Below are 22,067 nucleotides of genomic sequence, written 5' to 3'. Positions count from 1 at the left end.
AAAGGCCGGGCCGGGGCGCGGGGGAAACTTCCCAGCACCTGCCCCCCGCTCCCCGCCGCTCTCACCTGGCCTGCGCCTCGTCCAAACTCTGGTCCGTGATGGTCATGATCTGCTGTAAGATGTCTCCGATGTCCTGCTTCCTGCCTGCCTCCCCCTCCGCCCCGCCTGGTCCATCCTGCATGTGCTGGGACAGGCCCGGGTGCCCCGGCATCCCCACCCCGCTGTGCGTGTGCATCAGCCGCGGCTGGTCATCCATCGCCGGCCGCCGGCCCCGCTCCGCCGCCGCCTCCTGCCCTGGCTGCCGGGAGCGGCGCGGCTGGGCTAGCCGCCTGGCTCCTCGCTTTCTTTTCTTGCTCGCTTTCTTCTTCTTCTTTCCTCCCCCCCCTTCTTCCTCCTCCTCCTCCTCCCCAGCCTCTTCCTCTTCGCTTTTTATTTATCCTTCACGCTGGCGCCCGGCTCCGCGGCGGGGAGGAAGAGGAGGAGGAGAAAAATGAAGGGGGGGGGGGGGGGAAGAAAAAAAAAAAAAGAGAGCGAAAAAAGAAAGGGGAAAAAATCCCTTTGGCTGCTTGAGGAGGAGGAGAGAGGGAAGGAGGAGGGAGGGAAAGGGGGAGGGGGGGGGGGTTCCGGGGAAGGGAGGGGAAACGGCGGCGACTCCAAAAGCAGGGCAGCTCAGCCCCGCGCCGGAGAGGCAACGGGCGGGCTGGGGGCAGGGGCTGCGCCCGGGGAGGAGGAGAAGGAGGCGGCAGCTGCCCGCGACGGCAGCGCCGGAGCTACCGCGGCCAGAGCCCCCGCGCACCGGGGGAAGGCTCCAAACTTTCCCCCACCCTGGGGCCGCGTTCACGGCTGGCTGGGCCCCCCCTGCGCCGGGCCTGCGCGCACCGCTCCGGCCCTCGCCGCCTGCTTTTGTTCGGCTCCGGACTCCTCAAACTGGCACGGAGAAGCCCGGGGGCGGGGGGAGGAAGGGGCAGCGGCGCCGCCCGCCCCCCCGGCCCCATTGGCGGCGGCAGCGGCGGGAGGGACGGCCCGCGGGCCGCACCGCCCCCTGCGCGCCCGCCCGTCAATCTCCGGGTTCAGAGGTGGGACGGGGCCGCGCCCCGCCCGCGCCTTAAAGCGACCGAGCGCGGCCGAGCGCGGCGCGGCAGGGGGAAGGGGCGGCCTGGGCCGGGGATGGGGGCCCCCCGCCTGCCCTCACCCCCCGCCTTGGCCCTGGCCCGCGCTCCCCGCCCCTCCGAGCGGTGCCTCAGCGTTTCCGCCTCCCCTCGGGAGCACCGCGGCCCCGCAGCTGCTGCTGAGGCTCCCCTTTGCGTTCTCCATCTCTCTTCAGCTTCCTCCATCTCCTCTCAACCTCTCCATGTTTACCTCCCCTTAGTCAGCCATCCTGCCTCTCCTCAGCCTTCCTCACCTCCCGTCAGCCCCCCGTCTCCCTTCAGCCAGCCATCCCACCTCTCATTAGCCTTCCTCCCCTCCTGTCAACCTTCCCCATCCCCTCGGCTCCCCGATGCCCTCCAGCCAGCCTCTGTGCTTCCCCACTGCCCCTCAGCCATCCCTCCCCAGACTGTCCCCAAATCTCCCAGGAATGAGCAGGGTTCCCCCACCACTGTAGCCCCCAGGGAGATCCTTTCATCTCAGCCACCAGTGTGTCCTCATAGCGCTGTTTCTCTCACTAAACCTTGGACCAGATGACCCACTGTGGTCCTTTCCAACTTAGGCCCGATTCTGTGATTCTCTCCTTTCTCTTTCCCAGTGCAGAGCCTCCCCAAGCACATCTTGCAGGCCAACGGTGCCACATCCCACACTTGATTGCCCTTCAACTGCCCAAACAGCACAGAAACAGCTGGCAGAGATCCCAAGACCACGATTCCAACCTACATGTCACAGCACTGTAGAGAGGAAGGACTTCCCCAGCCCCTTTCTCCGCTCCCTGGCATTTGAGACTGAGTCCTGCATCTGGAAGGATCTCTGTAGGCATCAGCTGGTCAGCAGGCATGGCCCTGGGACTGGGCTGGCCATCAAACTTGCATTTAAAAATCAATAAATAAAACAGTTATGGTGATTCAAGAATTTCTTGCATGGCGAATGGCTTCATTAGATTGTCCCTTTCTCAGATCCAAGGATGCCAGCTCCAGGCACCTTGTAACACAAGGGAAGATATGTCTAGTCCAGCTCCTGACTTCAGCACTGGTTGGGGAAAGACCCATCAGGTACATTGGAGAGAAAAAAATATATAAGACAATTGTTTTGCTTCCACTCTTCCTTTTTAATGAAACACTTTCCAGTGTTTTAAGCAAAACATGACTTTTCATTTTGAAATTTCCTTTCGAACCATTAAAATGTTTTAAAGTGGTTGAAGGCACAGTGAGATGTTTTGATTTTTGTCACTCTGAAATGTTTTACTCAACACGTTCTTCATGTGTTCAAGATTTGCCAAAATTTTTCAAAGGTTTCTGCTTTCTCACCCAAGACATACCTGTATATTTTTTACTTTTGTGAAAAGAGAAAAAGAAAAGGGAGAAAAAATACTATCATCTCCACGGCTCCACTGGAAACAGAACTGTATCCAAGAAACGAAGAGCCAAGGGACTCCTCTCCAAAGGTCCAAGCTTTCAGACACTTAGTCATCCCTTCACTTGCTTGCTCACACACCAAGTCTAGACATTTGCTGTCTCAAACCCTGGCAGGGACTTTCTCACCCCCACAGGTCAGCCCAGGGTCTTTTGAGTTTGATTTTGAGCAGCTCCAAGGACAGGCAGTGTAGCAGAGCTGAGCGTGCACAGCGGGAAAGGGAGCATGATGTCAGGGCCATTGGGGACCATGGGATGCAGTGGCCTGCTGACCCTCCTGACTCTTGTTTTGAAGATCTTTCCCTATTTTCCAAGTCACAATGTGATGCCTCAGCACATCAGGCTGGAGAGAGCAGGAGCCAGAAGACCCTCCAGGGAGCTGGCATGGGTAGGGTATGAGGTACACACAGGGTTGGTGAGCCCCAGGCAGCCCCGTGGTGTCTCAGAGAGAGCAGGACAGAGCAATCCAAGCTGCTCCAAGGGAAGCATCCCAGCACAGAATCTTGGAGGATCTATATGCCAGTGCAAAAATGGCAAGGATTCTGCCTCTGCTGTCTGCTGGAGTCTGTAAAATCCTTCCTGTCAGAGATAACTAATCCTGGAGCCTTTACAACACCTCTCCTGAAAAGCACATTTCATTCCTCTGTCTCCTCCTGCCTTCCAAGTGCATGAGATTGCAATAGGTATTACTGAAAATATTCCCCATGGGAGCCGACACTGGACTCCCTTAAAATCCAAACACCATCACCCCTCCTTCCCCAAGACACAAGTGAGCACTATGTTCTATTATCTCTACACCCACTAAATCTTTCTGAAATAAAGAATAAACATTTCCACCACACATAGTGTAAGTGTATGTGCCAAGCTGCCTTGCTTCCTCTCCTCTGTGGTTATTATAAAGTGGTTTTGTTTCAATGGCGTAGCAGATGGACAGCGTCCAAGTCTGGCGTCCCCACTCCTCCCAGTACATCTAACGCTATCTTTGGTTTATCACAGATTCCTGCAGAAAATGTTTATGGGAGCCTCTTGTTTAAAATCTTGGCTGCATCACAGCATAATTCCTATTATTTATTAAATGAAAATCAAGCTGTTGTTAATGCACCATTGCTGTGGCAAAGTGGAGCCCTTGGAAATGAAGGCCAAACACACACTCTGTTCTCCGAGCGCAAGGGAAGCATCCCGCTGTGACCATCGCTCAACAGTCATGAGGCCACTGGGATGAGAAGCGGTTTCCTGGCCTGGGACTCCTTAAACATTTCCTTTTTACTGAAGAGAGACTCCTTTGCTTTGCTGCCCCAAACCTGACCTCCCAGAGCCAGACAGTGCACAGATCATAGCTCACACCATCAGAGGGGCTCTACCTAAGACACCACTTTGGCCATGCCCTTCTTCATTCACCATGACCAAATTAATTTTCCTCCCTCTTCTGCAATTTTCCTCTAACAGAAAAATTTCCATGGAAAACCCAAAGCCCCTTCTATTTCCCAGACAGCCACAGTCCCTCTAACACAATGAGCTCCATATAGATGGTCTCCCTTACACTGAAGTGTGGCAGTGTTTACATTCCTAACTGGTTTTCAGAGGAAATTCTAAAATTTTCCTGGAAATGTCTTGTTGCTTTGAACTGATTGTTTATTTGTCAATTTAGTCATTAACCTTCTTCCTTACTCCTTTGGCTTTTGATAAGACAGAAAATGTCAAAGGAATGGGAAATAGGCTCAGAATGATTTCCCCTGGCGAAGGATCCCAGTCCTCAGAAGCAAAGGGAGTTTTCTCATCAATTTGAGCAGAGGCACGGCTTCACTCCAGGTGCCAGGTTAAATCAGCCTTCAGGTTTTTGCAGGGTTTGTGTTAGGCTTTAGGTCTTCTGGAGGGATCTCAACCTGGGGATCTCAAAGCCCTTTCAAAATGAGCTAAATACCACTGATCCCAGTAAAGATGAGAAGAGCCAGAAATATATTCCCACTCATTCCCTTCCCAGCCTCACCTTCAACCCGTGTGTCACACCAACTCTGCCATGTTCATGGTCTCTTGTATTAAGAAATACATGTCTTAATTAATACATTGCTTATTAATATTACCTATTAATGAAATTATTATAAATAACCGGACCACAGGCAAAATCCTACAACAAGAGAGGTGAAAAAATTCTGTTCACGCTAAAATTTGTGGTATCTAAATTGTTCGTTACTTATTCAAATACAAGTAACAAAATTCCTAGCACCAGAAGTTTACCAAAAAGAAAAACGTCTTTTCCCAATAGCTGACATAAACATGTAAGTGCTACCAAACATATTTACATGTTTGAAATAGATGGTATAATTACAATGAGTTATAGCCAATATTCAGACTTTCCCTGGTTTAAATGCTACCTTCTGATACAGCACAGCACATCCTTTAATTGTGATCACATGCTCTTTCATAGAGACTGCTGCAATTTTTTTCCACAAAAACATCTATAATTGAAAAGAAAATGGCATTGTTTATAATAAATTGTCTACCCTCCTGGAAATAAACAGGTGACTTCCCTTACAGAATGTCCTATTTCTGGGATTTCTATATGAGAGCAAGCCATCTGCAAAATCATTTTGGACATTTTTCCAAACCCAAACTTGAATTTCAGCAAGGAAATGCAGTTTTTCAAGAGAGAAAAAAAAAATCCAACAAGGATTTTGAAAACAAGTCAGGTAAAAGCTATCAGTGGAAATAGCAACAAAAGCAATCGTAGAGTACTCCAATAAAAGCAGGTCCATTCCAGACTCAACAAAAAAGGTCTTTTACCCTCTTTCAACCAATACTGATGTTCCTCAAAGGATACAAATAGCTGTTAAATTCACTTTTATCTAGAGAGTCTCACATTTGTGCAGTGCTTAAAAAAGGAGAAAAAGCCACATTAGAGGTACAAACACATGACTGTATCCTACAGCTTCTCCATGAGCTCTCACAAGTCAAGCCTCCTAATGGGACCTCAAGACCTCTTCATCACCAGCAGGATGGGCTCTCTTTTGTAGGAAGCCGGTTTTCAGATGATTTACCAAGAAGGTATATCTCCAGCCTTCCTGTACAGACAGGAATATGGAGAGCCAAGAGAAAGAAGAGCCTTACCTCTGAGAACCACCAGCAAGAGCCAAGGTACTCACACAAAGGTCTCAAGTAATACCTGTCTTGGTCACAGTGTCTGTGAAAGAAATCCCTGTTGCCTCATGTGAACTAGAGGTAACCAGAATGACTTTCTTTGCATCTCAGATGCAGACTCACGGTTTTTGGAATGCTTTCCATCACACCATCTCCCTTCAAATGATCTTTATGGAGTTTATCTGCAGTCAGAAGTTGGTTTTCCTCTCCTGAGTTTTCCATGGATTTCCCAGACTAAGAAAGGCTGCCATTGAAGAGGCTCAGCTACAGGTTTCTGATATCACCTTCATAAAAGGGGGCTCTAAGGCTATCCCCGAAGATGGTTCTCACCAGCCCTGAGCTGAGGGATAGAGCCAACACCGTCGGCCCCTCTGCAGCACTACAATTGGTGAGAAGTGTCCTCCCATGCAAGGTCTGCTCCCTGAGTCAGAGCCCTGCTATCCCATGCTCCTCTCAAGCTGGCCATCAGCACAAAGCACTGAGCAAAGAGGTCACAGTGAGAGACGCAGGTCTCCATGGTGGTAAGCAAGCCAACAGCTCCAATTTACTGAAATGCTTTTCAATAAAGCCCCCCCGCCCCTGCTTGGCTGTTCACAGATTCCTTCAGTCTCTCTCCTGGGGGGTTGACCCATTGTTCCTGCAGGCTTTCTTATTATCAGCTGTCCCATCCTTTTTGCACAACTGCTGTAGTTGGACCTTAGCCTTTCATTTCATTTTCATTTGGCTTCTTCCCCAACTTCCCATATTTGAGCGTTTTCCTTATTATCAGTCTGGTCCCTTCTGTACTTTGTTCAGCTCTGTTTTCCTAATTGGTTTGAGTATGGACCCAGCATCCCCTAAAGGAGAGTCACCTCCCCTCACATACCAGCACTGCCACACATTCCACACCCTCCCCAGACTCCCAGAGCAGGAGTGACACCTCTTCAAAAGATGCTGGTGTCCTTGGACTGAACGGGTCTGAGACAGTGATCGATATAAACACTGATTGTGTCCCATATTGGTTTTTCACAGCCCAGGAAACACATCTCCTGGCAGGCCCTGAAGGTTGTAGGACAGACAGGCTTCAAACCGGACATCCATTTTCACTACTGCTTTTATCAACAGCTTTCCCTGTAATATCCCTGTATTGCACACCCCCTTGGGAAGCACCCAGTTTTGAATACCCAGCAGCCTAAACTAGAATGTCCACTTTAATTCCTATGAATTGATAATATTTGGATTCTAGCATGGTCAGATGAACCAAAGCTGCTTGCACCACCCTTGTCAATGACCTTGTCTTTCCAGAACACAAGTCACCACTACTTCCCTGTGGCTCCCAGGTCATAAAGAGATGTCAAAACCACTTGCCTCTCACTTGTGACTATGGAGGCAGTGCTGCAGAGAGAATAACCACAAATCACAGCAGTAGCTCTCCTGTCCCCAGACCCAACCCAAGTTCACAAAGGACTTTTCTTTGCTTGGTCGACTGGGCAGAAAACCTACAAAGCTTAATTTCTTACCACGCTTTCCCAGGAGGAAAAAATCTCACCTCGAATTGCTGTCAAGTCACATATCGTATCTCACCCCAAAAAGACTTGGGCAGGTTAAGCCCAGAAGAAATAGAAACTATCAAAGGCTGCTTGTTTGATAAGGGCACATGTACACTCCAGCAGCACCTGCTTACTGTGGGACATGTGGAGATGGAAGCTGGGCTGGGAGAGCAGCCTGCCCTTCCTAGGCACTGTTCTCCAGAGGGGAAGCCAGAAAGGGACAGGTTGTCACCACCTCTGAAGCAGAACAAAGCCTGCAGAGCAAACACTGTTCACAGCTTACATTGAGCCCAAAGCCACCTACACGCACATTCCAGGAGTGGCACACCAGTGCCATCAGCTCAGCACCTGCTGGGCAGTGAAAGCCATAGCCCTGAGAATGGAAAGGCAAGTTCACTGGGATTGTGGCTTTGGAAGGAGTTCCTGTTGAGCCAAAGGAGGTGGAGCTGTTGGACACTGGTCTGGAATGAGTCTTCAGCTTCCCACACTGGCCTATTTAGCAGCAGCTTCAATCTTCCCAGCCTCCATTTAGTGAACACAAAAGTCAGGGTGTCCAAGGGATGGGGACAGAGGGCTGGAAAAATGATGGTGGCATTGTGGTCCTGGCAATGGGGAAGACAAAATGACACATAACAATCAAAAAGCTACTGGCAACTCTGACATGCTGCTTTTCCCCCAGTCTCATGCTGGGGAAGGTCCTCAAAGGATATAAATGAATAAATCTCATTTGAAGCAGCACTAATTTAACTCCCAGTAAAGACCTGGCTTTCTAATTTTTAGAAGTCCCAATTTAACTCAAAGAAGACCCGGATTTCAAGCTCCAGGCTGGGAAGACCCCACTTGGCTCACATTGCCCTGGCCTCAAATAAAAGAGCTGAAACTCCTCCTGTGTTCTAGGCTGTCCAGCCTCTTCTCAAGCTAAGTGCTCTTTCCCTGGTTGGATAGTCTAGTTCTGAAGCAATAGAAGAATCAGGACAGAGAGAAAGACAGTGACAGAGTCCAAGGAGGAATGGGGAGGAGAAGAGCCATCCCAGGTCCTCACCGTTCCCTTGGAACAGGCAGTATCAGACTTCCAGTAGCTGGATAGGAGTGGTGTGAGAGGAGCGAAATGGGAGCAGTGTTCTGGGAGACGCAACCTGCCAAGAACAGAGGGGAAAGGGAGGAGAGGCAAAGGTCATCAGTCCCTCTCACAACTGATACGCCTGACCTGGGGCTGTCCCAGGGGTGGGCAGCAGATGCAAAAGCAGCAAAGGGCCATGTGCTCACTCAAAGTGCCCTGTACCCCGATGTACCCAAAGTACACCCAAAATACCCCAGGCATGCAGGGCAGTGTTTGGCATGTTAAACCCACCTAGGCTAGGCCTTTTACTACCTCTACTGCAAAGCCCTGATCTCTGCCCAAGTCTGCTGAATTCCAGTTAACCCCATTTCCATTCCCAACTTGCTCAGTGCTTGGGGCTGGGAATGCAAACCACCCCACCAAGACATGCTCTCAGCATCCAGCCCTTTCTATTCCCACTTGTTCCTCCCATTCAGCTGAGACAGAGCCAGGCTGAGAAGAGTCAGACTCCCCACATGAGCACCAAGGCTCAGTGTAAAGCAGTGAGAGCAGTTCCTAGGGCTTGGGCTGGAGAGTGGGGAAATGCCAGGCACCCCTCCTGACACTTCAGCAGCCTGCCAGTCTTGTGACCTGAAATCAAGGCTGTCAGGGAGTGCTCAGAGCTATTAGCAGTGGTTATTTGCATTCAAGTTAAGGGGCTGGCTCAGAAGCTTTAGGCAGTCACTGTTCCAGATAACAAGAAAGGGAATTCCTTGCAGACACACACACTGGACACATCTGGCCAGCTGCTGCTCCTGGGCAATGCCATGTAGTTGAAGTCAGGGAGCAAAGGCAGAGCTTTATGAGAGAGAAGAGTTCTTTAGGCTGCAAAAAACACTTGCATCAAAGGCAAATAATAATATTATTTCCTACTCTTTTTCTTTGGTACCCAGAGAGAGAATTTGTAATATGGAATCAGAGGTTGTCCTTAAAACAAGAAATCGATTTATCTAGTCCTCAGCTGATATAGGACATAGGATATAGGATGGATCCTTCATAGGAGTAGAAGAATGGTCTTGGCTTTGTGTTAGAATTGCAGCAGGAAAAGACTGTAGTGGGACACAAGAGTCCTTTCATGATGGACTAAAGGAAAAAAAAAAAATTTCTGAATCTTCCCATTAGACGAGTGTTTCTGCAGGAGCATCTCTTCCTACTTGCTCAAACACCCTTCCCGTGGCCAAGGGGTGGTGACGGTGTTCGTTGCACCCACATGCACACACAAATCCCACTGAGGCTCTTCCCATCCCGTTTCGGGCAGTACTTCCCAGGCTGTATCAAGTGAAAAGTGAAATCACCTGAAGAGTGTCGCTTTAAAAGCCACGGAAGTGCAGAGAGCAGCACCAGCAGCAGTCAATAGCAATTTCCACCGCAGGGTCGATACCATCTGATGGCTGTGTAGCTGTAAAGATTGTTTCACACACATATCAGGAGGTGGGCAGGGGCAGGAAAAGTGGAATTGGTTTTAATGATTGCAGGATTCAAAGTACTCCTGGCTCCCTCTCCCTCTTTCACAAGAAATACACGCACAAAGAGTCAGAAATCAAATTTCCAGCCCTGTCAGTTCCTATCACACCAGTTCCCCAGCTTGGACTCCTTCCCAGTTTGCCAGGGAAGCTTCTTCTAATCCACTGAAGAGAGCATTACTGGGAGAAGGAGCTGCAGTCTGTGTCCAAACTTCCCTGCAGCCTCAGGTCATTAGCTCCACTGCTTTGGACACGGAGCTACAGCAGAAGCGCAGCTCTCAGGTTTAGACCCAAAGGCTTTCCAGATGAGGGTAATTTGCACTATTTTACCTCCCCAGACAAGATCAGCATCTCATTTTGTTAGATGCTGGATGGGCAGGGAATATTAGGCGAGCACAAACAGCTAAACACAACGAAGAGGGAGGGTACCCATTTTGCGGAGAAAATGTGTGAATGGCTCTAGCCTAAAAATAATAGTCCATTGTGTTTCTGCTGCCTCATAAAGTGCTTTTCAGCCGCTGACTCCAGGGGCAACACATGAACGATCGTGTCTTGGTCAAGGTTAAGAGCATTGCTGTGGGAGGAAGGAGGATGGTTCTACGGCCTGGGGTTCCCAGGGCTGGCCCCACCGTCCCAGCTCTGTTCCTCGGCTCCTTTAAACGTGCTCGAATACCAGTCACTGCTTCTGTTTGCCTTGCACTGTCTGTCTCCTGCCTGAGGCACAGACTCTTGCTTAGAGGGTTTCACTAGCTGGAACTCTGATCTCTGCTAGGATAACCTCTCCAATGCTTCTGCAGTAAATGAAAGTCAAGACTGTGTTTGTTTTACAGAAAATAATGAACACAAGTTTGATTTTTTTGTTTTCTAATTTATTAATTCACTGGCCTCTAAACACAAACTTCTCCCTTGCCATCACATAAATAAGCAAGATAATTTTTCAAGGAGCTGAGCCCTTACTAGTGTCTCTCCTGACCTTTAGCACCTGGGTACCAGGACAGGAGCAGAGCATCTTCAAGCATTTCCCTCTGAAAACTGGGGCAAAGCAGCCTCTTCACCGTTCATCAGGGTGTGCCAGATGGACAAAACCTACCTCCTCTCTGCTCCTCGGATCATTTCATAAAACACAAATCACTGCTGTCTTACATGCCCACCATGGAATATTTTATTGACAACCTCATTTAGGCCTCATGTGATAAGTTTGAAGCAAATACAATAACCACAGGCACATGCTACAAATGGGGCTTTCCTTCACCTTGTAGGAAACGTGAACCTGTACATGTGGAACACGTGGACACACACCCTTCCCTCTTTTTTTCCAGACCCTAAGACATCAAACCTTATTTGCTGCAGTTTTTCATTTCATTCAGTAAATAGTCAAGCATTTCAGGGCCTGACCACCACTTTGATTCTTTTATGGAAGGGATAATACATAACAAAATCTATAGGGGGCTGGAGAATGCTCCCAAACTCCCAGTCTGCAGAGTCCTTTTAGAAGCAGAAATGACAGATAATGGTACCCAAAACTTGAAGTTTGGAAATGGTGAATGAAGTAGATCTTCACTGCAAGGGATGGAGAAATTTAGGAGGGACAGGCTGTAATTAGGATGACTTGCTTTAAATCAATAGAAACCCAGCTTGGTTTAGCCACCAAAGGTACTATTGCCCTGGATCCAGCTTTACAAATTTCTTTCCTGTGAAGAAATAAAAAGAGAGGAATGAATTTAGGGGAAACACATAATTTCAATATTTTTAGACAAGACATTTGCTGTTTCAGTGTGAAACATTCCTGGTTTATACCAGGAGTGCCAGGAGACATGGGGAAGGTGACAAACACAGTGGAAGACAAAGAAAGCTGAATCTGTGGGATTACTAAAGCACATTAGCTCAGCTGACACAATGCAGTGGACCTCTGACCTTCAAAGGAAGGCAGAAAATAAACTCCATCTCTCCCCATGTGCATTACACTGATTGTGCCCTTCAGCCTGCCCAGCAACACAGAAGAACCTGCAGATGATGAAGATTGGAAATTCAGAGCTGTCAAGGCCATATAGGCCACCCACATTAACTAAACCTACCCTGGTACTGTGCAGATAGAAGAGCTGTGGGAATTTCAGGTCAGTGTTTGCCTTGCCTGCAGGAACCACACAGGATGGAAAGAGACACCCCTGAGCCCCATGGTGTCTCCTCAGCAAGTTTGCATCTTTGCAAATTGTCACCAAGCCAGCATCTACCACCTCTTCTGCTCACAATAAAAAAAACAACACAGAACTCCTGATGCCTTTAAAAAAAACCCCAAATTATTATTGTTTTTGCTTGTCTTTTAGATACTGTTTTCAGGTTTCTGAAGGAAAAAAATATAAATAAATAGAAGGTCCTTGTAATGGTGCAAGTCCAGAGGCTGGGACTTTAAATGAAATCCCACGCACTGGGAGATGCTCAAGGCAGTGGCAAGCACAGCTTCTGCTCTGCCTGTGCTCAACCCTGCAAAAGACTGAAAGGGCTCTGTCTGCTCAGCAGTCAAAGAAAATCTTCATCGTGACTTGATCCCAGATACCCACGGAGTGAAAATAGCTGAGATTGGCATGTTCGTTAGGCTCACAGGTAAAAGGCACAGTAAGCAGCAAAACCCAAAATAAATAGTGAGACTTGTCAACACTGAGCAAGGGAACTTTGCATGGGAAATAAAAGACAATTTTGAGTAGGGAGGATAGTTAATCAGGAGGTCCAGTTACCAAGGGAAATGGCAAATTCATCATCAGTCAGAGGTCATGCATGGGGACTGGATGTCTTCCAAAAAGCAACACTCTGGTTGAGGAACAAGTTTTTGTGTTCAAGAGCATTCCTCAGAAGAGAATACCACCCTCCATCACAGCCTCTGTGGGTGGCTGGCCTGAGCTGCCAGGCGAGTGGGCGAGGGGTGCAGTGCTGCAGTCACAGCCCAGCCTCTCTCCCTCAGGCTTACCAAGGCTGGTTTGGAGGCCCAGCCAAGCCCCGAAATCCTGCACTGGCCATGGCCCTTCTCCAGACACCCTGCCTGGGCCAGGCTCCGAGTCACAGCCTCAGTCACGATCAGCCCCAGCGTGGTGCTCCTGGCCACTGTGGCAAGCTGTGCTGGCAACCCTGCTCCAAGGCTCTGCCTGCCCATCACAGCCAGCAAGCTGAATAATTATCTCTCTTTCTGTACTCCTTTTTGTCCCTGCATCTGCTCCTTCTTTCCTGTAGCTGCAAACCCCAGCCCAAAATACATGCTCTGGCTTCCATTTACCCTTTCAAGCAGTTTCCTTGATGCCCAAGAGGCTTATTCGAACTGAGCTCTCTCTCATTGCCACCCTACCACCAGCTTGGCTCCCCATCTCTCCTTGGAAGCAGACACAAAAATCCAAGGGCAAAGCAAAGCAGACTTGGCATCCCTGATGTGGTCCTGCGCACCTTGATCTCCCAACCATCACCTGGGAGAAAAGCAAAATGGATCAATCTCTGACTTCTAGCTTTGACTGAAGACAGCAAAATGCCAGTTAGTACATCACAGCACCACAGTCCCTGCTTGGTGGTGACTCCCCACATCCCAAAGGGCAGAGGTGTGCTCCCTCCCCTCCTTCTGCAGCAGTCAATATGGCCAATTTAAACAGGTTTCTGCAGAAAGCAGGTGCCTGCAGCTCATGCTGCATCCATGACCCTTGTAAATCCAGTCTCTTGAGTGAATGGCTTGTTTGGAGAGAGCCCTCCGTTTGTTTGTCTGGGCTCTAGTGATAATAGCTCTAATTTATCTCTGAGCTGGGCAGGCATGTCTAATGTGTTTGAGTATTTAGAAGCATTACGGAGGTTTCATTTGGTCAATTGTTTCTTGAAATCCTTTCCCACACACAGAACAGCCATGCAAAGGTGAAACTGCTCCACCGCAGGCAACCACAGGAGCCGCAGCCTGCGCTGCCAGCCTGGAAAGGGCACCCACGCTGGGACAGCTGGATCCAAGGGAGAGGAGGCACAGGGAACACAGAATCACAGAATATCTTGCGCTGGAAGGCACCCACAAGGATGATCGAGTCCAACTCCTGACCCCGCACAGGACTATCCCCAAGAGTATTGTCCAAACATTTCTTGAGCTCTGTCAGGCTTGGTGCTGTGAGCACTTCCCTGGGGAGCCTATTCCAGTGCCCGACCACCCCCTGGGTGAAAAACCTTTTTCTAATATTGAACTTAAACCTCCCCTGATACAACCTCAGGCCATTTCCTCATGTCCTGCCACTGGTCACCCCAGAGAAGAGATCAGTGTCTTCCCCTCCTCTTCCCCTCACACAGAAGTTGTAAACTGTGATAAGGCCTCCCTTTAGTCTCCTCTTCTCCAGCTGAACAGACCAAGTGCCCTCAGCCACTCCTCATACGGCTTCCCCTCAAGGCCCTTCACCATCTTCATTGCCCTCCTCTGGATGCTCTCTAACAGCTTAATATCTTTCATATATTGTAGCACTGAATATTCCAGGTGAGGCTGTGCCAGTGCAGAGCAGAACAGGACAATTCCCTCCCTGGCCCAGCCTGCAATGCTGTGCCTGATGCCTTCCAGGACATGGTTGGCCCTCCTGGCTGCCAGGGCACTGCTGACTCATATTCAACTTCCCATCGACCAGGACCTCCAGGTCCCTTTCCACAGCACTGCTTTCCAGCATCTCATTCCCCAGTCTGTCTGTACATCCAGGGCTGCCCCATCCCAGGTACAGAATCCAGCAGTTTCTCAGAAATTAAAGACCAAGCAGGCAACGTTTGAAAGGGATAATGACAAGTCTGGAACACGCCATCACATCTCCTCCTGCTTAGACCTTCCAGCCACGTTTGCTTTAGCATCTCCTCCATGGAGGCACACTCCATCTCAGCCCAGACTGGACAAGGTTATCTTGGTGTCTGCAGTGGGAAATATGCACAGCTGACCAACACATTATACCTAACCTTAAATTAACTGCACTCCGAAGTCCACTCCAGCTATAACCAGACATCAACTCAAGACCGCTAAAGTTGGGTCCCAGCAGAAGGGGTTAAGCTGAGTCAGTGCTAGGGAACAGTGGGATGAGGTCACAGGTGGAGTGTTTCATCCAACCACGGAGTTACAGCTCAGGACTACAGGGCTGAACATGCTCCCGCACATCACCTGCGCTGTGCCAGCATGCTGCGTGTGCTCCGGCCCGTGACAAATGCAAGGTCACGTGCTTCGCCGTAAATCACTTTCGTGGAGGTTTCAGCAATTCTCTTCATGCCATTTCAGCTAATTTTAGCTGCGAGCTGAGAGGCTGTTACTGAGGTTCAGCTGACTGGTGGCAATTTATCAGGTCACCCTGGTGGGGTAGGGAGCCTGATCCCACTCAGCTCTGCGCTCTCCTTTCTGAGCACAGAAGCAGGAGCATCGAGAGCCAGACCTGTAACCTCAGAGCAATTTAAGGGAGCATTAGCATGAGCAAGCCCACATTGCTCCCCATACCTGTCCTCCACCGAGATGCAACCGGTGCCCGGGTGGAGCATGTCGGGCATCGCACAGCCAGGAGGAAATGACGCTGCAGCTCCCTGGCTTCGAGCATGTGGGTAATTTATAGAGGCCGAATGTAATTACCTACCCTGGCACGCAGCCAGGACACCAAGGTTAACACCCTTGCTCTCCATAGAGTGCCAGGGGAATGTCAGAGGGATCCTGCCAAGTCATTTTATACACCTCAACTTCAGGTGTTGGAAACAGCAAGATTTAGCAAGGGCCAGTCAGGAGGAAAAGGGTTGTCATAGAATATTTTTTTAAATTTTAAAAGAAAGAATTTGCTTTCTCCTTGGCTGTTTGGATTCATTAACTTCAGCTTTACTGTGCTGCACCAGGCACCCAAGTACAGCAGTTCTGCAGAAAAGCAAGGACTAGCACATGCCTCCTTTGGTTGCTTTGGAAAGTTTTGTGCCTCTCTTGGTTTCGATGGAGAAATCTTGTGAGGCCTTGAAATATATCACTTCATCTCTGTCCCTGAGCTCCCCGTCCCTGTGATGGCCTTGAGAGTGTCTGAGATGTCAAGTCCTGGAGCAAGGGCTGGCGCAGACACTGCATCTGTGCTGTGCTGGCCGGAGCACGTGCTCAGTTCCACAGACTCCTATGGTGCTGGCAAAAGTTTCTTATGGCTCTCTCTTTTTTTTTTTTTTTTTTGAACATGGGTTTAAAGCCAATTTAAATAGCCCTTGTTAAAAATAAAAGCCACCAAATTTAGCCTTCCTTCCCTCTTCCCCTGCCACCTCCCATTTCCTGGAGTATTTGCAACAGGCAGCTGGTTGGGAGGCTTTTCCCCAGGGGTTTTATCTGTTACTCATAAAGCTCTGATGAAAAAATGCAAAAGAAAGAGAAAGAAAAAAAATAAATCAACTTCCAGGTGACCTCTTTTCTTCTGCAGCAGCTCTGCTCCCCCGCAGCAATGAGGCATCGCAGCAGCCACGGCTTCAGGGACCACATCCAGCATCCTTTGGGGTCAACGCAATCCTGGCCTCTGCCTTCCCTGAAGGTTCTCTCCAGCCCCCTCTCTGTCCTTCAGGGATATAGCAACGAGCGATATAGTTCCCTTCATTTAAGCTTTACTAGTTTAGCAAAAAATATCACAAGTCCCCACCTCTTAACAAGCAGCATGTTACTGGCAGTTGTCCCTGGAACGTACTGGTTTGGAGGACTTATCATAGAAATATAGAATTGTTTGGGTTGGAAGGGTCTTTAAAGATCGTCTCGTTCAGACCATCTTGCCATGATAGGGACACCTTCCAGTGCAGCAGGTTGCTCAAAGCCCTGTCCAACCTGGCCTTGAACACTGCCAGAGATGGGGCAGCCACAGCCTCTCTGGGCAACCCGTGCCAGGGCCTCACCAGCCTCACAGAGAAGAATTTCTTCCTAATATCTAATTTAACTCTGTCCTCTGTCAGCTTAAAGGCATTCTACCTTGTTCTATCACTCCCAGTTTTTCTCTCCAGCTCTTTTTTAGCTGCTTTAGGTACTGGAAGGTGCCCTAAAGTCTCCCTGGAGCCTTCTCTTCTCCAGGATGAACAACTCCAAATCTCTCAGCCTGTGAAAACCCCTCTGGCCTTCACCTTAGCCCATAACCCCACACAGGAAAGGGCAGGACAGGACACCAGTCCCTTTATCTCTGTGGGTCACCTTTCCAGCAGGAGGGTGAGGACAAGCATGGCAAGAAGAGTAGCATTCCCCATGGAAGGGCTGGGTCCTCTGAGTGCTCCACTCAGCCTGGCAGGGAGCTGAGAATGATGCCCTTCACGGAAGCATTAACCCATGTTCCCAACTCCCATGGCTGCAGGGATGCATATCTACATATTTATCTATATGTACATGTGTGTATGCACTATGGCATGCATATGATGCACATTGAGATAAATAATATTTTGAGAAAAAACATTTCATTTTAAAAGTCACTGTCTGACAACAAGTTAATTATCTATCACATCATCTCTCAAACCCAAACATTTTGAAAGCTAGGAAATAACTAATTAAGATCATCATAAATCTTGCTCTGTCGCACAAGCCCATTTTCCTAAGAAATAGGAAGAAATACATATTTCATCACAATGCAACATCCATAACTCTGACCTATAAGATATTAATGACTAGTTCACATGGCTTCTCTATCTAAACACTTTCTTGTAGAGGTTACTCTAAGAAGGCACAGGATAATTATTTGGTAACACTCTCCTGGCAACCTGTCTTCCAACAAATCTGTAGACAGAGATAGTTAAGAGGAAAAAAAAGAGACAACATTAGAATCTTCTTGCCTAACATGAGCCATGTGACTTCCTTGGATCCATTTTGCTTTGAACCAGGACAAATCTTAAGAGAGACATCATTAACTGCTCCCAGTTAAAGCTTTGCTCCCTCTTCCAGACAACTGCTCCCAACAGGCTCCTTAAACCCAGGTCTCTACTCACACCTGTGGCTTTCCTTGGATGCCTATTTGGCCACAGCTTTAGGGAACAGCTGGTCGTTCCTAGACAACAACTTCAGATTGATCCTGGAGAGATAAATGAAGCTCACTAGAGAAGATGCACAAAGTTAGGGCAGAACTACAACACTATTAATGCATTCAGCACAACTGAAGACCTTAAGGACTTGAACATGGAGGACGTTTAAATTTTTTTTTTTTTAGTTAGAATGAGAAACCCAGGTGGGACAACCACTCAAGCAAGGCTTTGAGCCTGGAACCATGTTTTATAGGAAAACTGTGTTCACACTTATCATCAGGACTACAAAGGAAAAAAGATGAGGTGAGGGAGAGATCAGCAAAGGAAGACACATCTGGAAATTAAGAAATACAGGAACAAAATGAAAGTTGGCAGGACTCGGGCAGAGTTAGACCTTGAAAGGGAGAGAGAAACACAGCAAAAAGGGTTTTTATCATAAAAGGAGAACAAGAAAAAGTATGGCTGCTCCGCACCTATGGTGATGGTCTGTGTTAAAGTTGTTTGGATGTGGCACCAAGAATAAATCAATGCTTGGTGAGGGCAAAGGCAAGGGCAAAATGAGGGCAAAATGTAGAAATAGCAACAATCCTCACCCATGTAATGGTCCAGGGTGGAGGGAGGCAAATATTCCTCAGAGTCCATCACTTTGTGAGCCAGCAGCCAAGTCAACCTCTGTGATCACAGGGTAGGAGTTGTAGCACCTTCACGCAGCTCTGCCAAGGTCAAGAGGCTGCAAGGCCTCAAAACAGGTTTGAATTTGGGGTCATTTGGACTTAGAGCTCACTACATGGAAAATGAGCCAAAACACAAAATTCTTTTTGCAAATTTGTATCTCAGTGGGCAAATCCCCAAACCAGATAAAGCAGAGGGATCAGAATTCAGCTAATGGTGCCCCATGGGACACATCCCATTGGAGTGGGAGGTTGGGGAGCATGGGACAAGGGACCAGGAAGCAGAGAGAGACAGAGGAAGGTTAAGCTGAAAGACTGCAGAAGTGTCCTGCAAGACCATGTGCTTGCTTTGGACACAAAGAGCTACCTCCAGCCCAGCAGCTGCCAAACACCAATCCACCTCCCCATCCGTGAGCCAGGGAACCTGCAGGAGCAGGAACTCCTGGCCTTGGGGCAGAGGGGGTTTTGATGCAGTCCGGCGGGGTATTTGAACACTGTATACAGGGAGGCTCTTCCGCTCTTGAAGTAGGCCCTGATTTTGTGACGGGCATGTGCAAGCAAATTCAAGCTAAAGGAAAGAAAGGCCCTTTTTATACTGGAATTAAAATGTCTAGACAGAGCCTTTCTGGTGTAACTGGACCTACATATAGTGATCATGATACACCTGATAAAACTTTCTAGGTAGACAGGGACTAAGAAATACTTCAGCAGAAACTGCAGCAGAAGCCATTTCAAAAGTCTTGAATCTCGAGAATTCCTTATGCTATGTAATGAAGTCTGCATTATGGCTGTTCATTACATGGACCCTGAACACCAGAAAGCAGGTTTTTCTTTGGCATCACGGCAGGAATCCACGGCATAGGCAAGGCTGGCCCTCAGCGTGAGGTCATATCTCCCTCTAGCTGCTGGTCCCGGGGACTCCGCAGCCTTTGACCACCCAAAGTTTGCACAAACCCTGACCTCTCCTGCGAGCTGGAGCTTCCAGTTCTGCAAGTCTTGTTCCTGCTGGCTGCAGTGCTCCTCCAAGGAGTGCAAAATAGCTCATCCTTTGGAGAGAACATGCTGCAGAAGGGAGGTAGAGAGGCCAAGAGTAAGAGCCACAAGGTCAATGGCTTCTTCAAAATAAGCCAGTGTACACTGGTCAATGTGGTGTGCAGAGCCCAGGACCCTCTGCAGGGGAGACATCCTACGCCAGGATACTCATGGCTTATCGCAGAATCACACAATGGTTTGGATTGGAAGGGATCTTGCATATCATCTTGTTCCAAGTGTCTACTCTGGGCAGGGACACCTCCCACTACCCCAGGTTGCTCCAAGCCCCATCTAACCTGGCCTTGAACACTTCCAGGAATGGGTCATCCACAGCTTCTCTGGGAAACCTGTTCCAGTGCTGCACCATCCTCAGACTAAAGAATTTCTTCCCAATGTCTAATCAAACCCCGCTCTCTGTCAGTTTGAAGCCATCACTCCTTGTCCTATCATTACAGCCCCTTGTCAAAAGTCTCTCTAGCTCTTTTTCCAGGCCCCCTTCAGGTACTGAAATCTGGTGCTGGTGACTCCTCCTGGCAGGTGCCAACCAGGTGATCAACAGCAACACTCCAAAAAAATAACAAAGAAAAAACTTTCCTTATCTGCAACTTGTTTTCTTTGTTACATCTGGACATGAAAATTCTCTAGAAGCACGAACAGGCTGGAAGGAGCAAGAAACAGAGCAGCAGGAAAAAGTCAACATTTCAACTACTAGAAAGGGTCTAGCTCAAGCACTCACAACTCACGACACTCCAAAAAAGTACTGCTCAGACACAGCAGGAACTTTATCAGCTCTTCACAGCACAAACACAATTTCCAGCTCCAATCACTTTTCTAAGCCAAACCCACAGGAGAACTAAAATGAGACTTTATCAGGCAGCTGAGCACACCCTGGGGCTCCTTATCATCCCTCCAGTCAGGCTATTGGTGCAGGAGCTGGTTGTCATGCTATTTCCAGCACTGCTTGTAGCAGAGAGTCACGATGGGACAAGTGGGACTTCCAGCCACCTTCCAGCAGGGCTGAGGAATGTCTCATACCTTGCTAAATTCACCTTGCTTCTCCCAGGATCTAAAAGCAAAGTGTGTCTGTATGACAAGGCAATGGTCACAGCTCTGCTCTTCCCCTTAAGCAAATCCCAGCTCTCCAGATACCCTCTGCAAGGTCTGTAGAGCTCCATGAGAGCCTTCTCACATCTCCTGAAGGTCCCTTTACATTGCCCATGCGATACGGACAGGCTCCAGGCTGAGGCCAACCCCAGAGAGCACATCTGTGCAGACCCTGGCAAGAACAGCCACATGCACAAACATACACACACAGCGTCCACCTTGCAAAGTTTCCCCTGGATTTTTGTTACCGTGTCATCTATTAATTACCTAATTACATCTCCTAATTATGGGATTCCTCCAGTATTTATACTCATTACATAAATGGTGGCAATTACACTAATTAGGTTAATGATACAGGATAACAGTCTACAAATTGCTTTAAAGGGACACTCTCAAGGCACATAGGCCAAGGATGCTCCCTGGCAGGTCAGCTGGTGGGTGGCATGCAGACATGCTCCCTTACCCTGTGGAAATGCTGCTGCTGCTGTCTCCTCACCTGGCTTCTACTTGAGCACTGGGGCTGCCACCATGGAGCCTCACTCTGCCTGGACAGGGAGTGGCTGCAAAGCAAGTTACCAGGGAGCTGAGGAATCCTAGAATCATAGGTCTGTGTTGGAAGGTGTCCTAAAGATCATCTAGGTCAAACCCCTGCTGTGGGCAGGGACATCTTCCACTATCTCAGGTTTCTCCAACCCCTGTCCAACCTGGCCTTGGGAACTTCCAGGGATGGGGCAGCCACAGCTTCTCTGGGCAACCTGTGCCAGTGCCTCACCTCCCTCAAAGTTAAGAATTCCTTCCTAATATCCAATGCTCCACTGAAAATTATGGTCCACTACTTAAGCATGACCATCTCTAGCTGGAAAGCGGGAGGAAGGATTGCAAATATTTCTTCTCTGGCTGTATGGAGACCTGGGAAAAGGAAGGCAGAGCACCTGCATCCTTTCAGACTCCCCTGCACCACTTCTGAATGCACCCCAAGTCCTTGAGCCCTGCTCAGCTGGGTCCGACCCAGTTTCTTGCTTATAGGCATTTCCAAAACAGGAGGTTTGCAGAGAGGAAATCCAGCTTCTCTGCTCCAGCGGGATCCCCTGGAGCTCCAGCGGCACTCTGCAAAGACAAGCATGTCCTCGGGGTAAAAGGCGAGCCACGGGAGGCTGCAAGGAATCTATTTTGCTCAGTGCCCTACTTACCCAGATTTGCTGGAGCCTGAGCAGCTCGTGACAAGGTCCTTGCCCCTCTATCTCACCCAAAAGGATCCTAAAAAGCAGTGCCAAGCTCCATTACCCTCCAGAGCAGCCTGGAGCACGGAAGAAAACTTTCTCGCTTGGATTCAAACGCAGACACTTCTCCGGTGAAACACGGGAGCCTTTTGCAGCACTTTGGAGTGTGATGAATGGCCCTTTGTCCTGCAGCCACTACAGAAAGAGAACGTAATTACCCAAACTGGAATTCGGCCAGGATGCAATTTTATGCCGAATGAATTTCCCCCCCCCCTCAAAGTG

General features: G+C 48.9%; 1 protein-coding gene and 1 long non-coding RNA gene across 8 annotated transcripts in view; both read right to left on the bottom strand.

The window, feature by feature from the left end:
• PBX1 (PBX homeobox 1) overlaps nucleotides 1-932 on the bottom strand; it is a 129,982-nt gene extending 129,050 nt beyond the window's left edge. For 3 of the 4 annotated variants that reach the window (XR_011152326.1, XM_069022495.1, XM_069022497.1), the window contains exon 1: nucleotides 66-932. Coding sequence is in view for 3 of the 4 variants with exons in the window: in XM_069022495.1 (XP_068878596.1) it covers nucleotides 66-256 (191 nt within the window). In the remaining variant the exon portion in view is untranslated. The remainder of the gene's footprint in view (nucleotides 1-65) is intronic. The other variant, XM_069022496.1, reaches the window with a different exon arrangement.
• Nucleotides 933-10,674: 9,742 nt separating this feature from the next.
• Nucleotides 10,675-22,067, bottom strand: part of LOC138114292 (uncharacterized) — a 51,764-nt gene continuing 40,371 nt past the window's right edge. For 2 of the 4 annotated variants that reach the window (XR_011152578.1, XR_011152577.1), the window contains exons 3-4: nucleotides 21,756-21,980; nucleotides 10,675-11,478 (exon numbers count right to left, since the gene is read on the bottom strand). This is a non-coding gene — a long non-coding RNA (uncharacterized lncRNA). Of the gene's footprint in view, nucleotides 11,479-21,496; nucleotides 21,673-21,755; nucleotides 21,981-22,067 lie in introns of those variants that run through there. The other 2 variants (XR_011152579.1, XR_011152580.1) reach the window with 2 other exon arrangements.

Source organism: Aphelocoma coerulescens, chromosome 8 (genome assembly GCF_041296385.1).
Source record: "Aphelocoma coerulescens isolate FSJ_1873_10779 chromosome 8, UR_Acoe_1.0, whole genome shotgun sequence".
NCBI classification, from domain to species: domain Eukaryota; kingdom Metazoa; phylum Chordata; class Aves; order Passeriformes; family Corvidae; genus Aphelocoma; species Aphelocoma coerulescens.
This window is presented reverse-complemented; position numbering and strand designations above follow the sequence as displayed.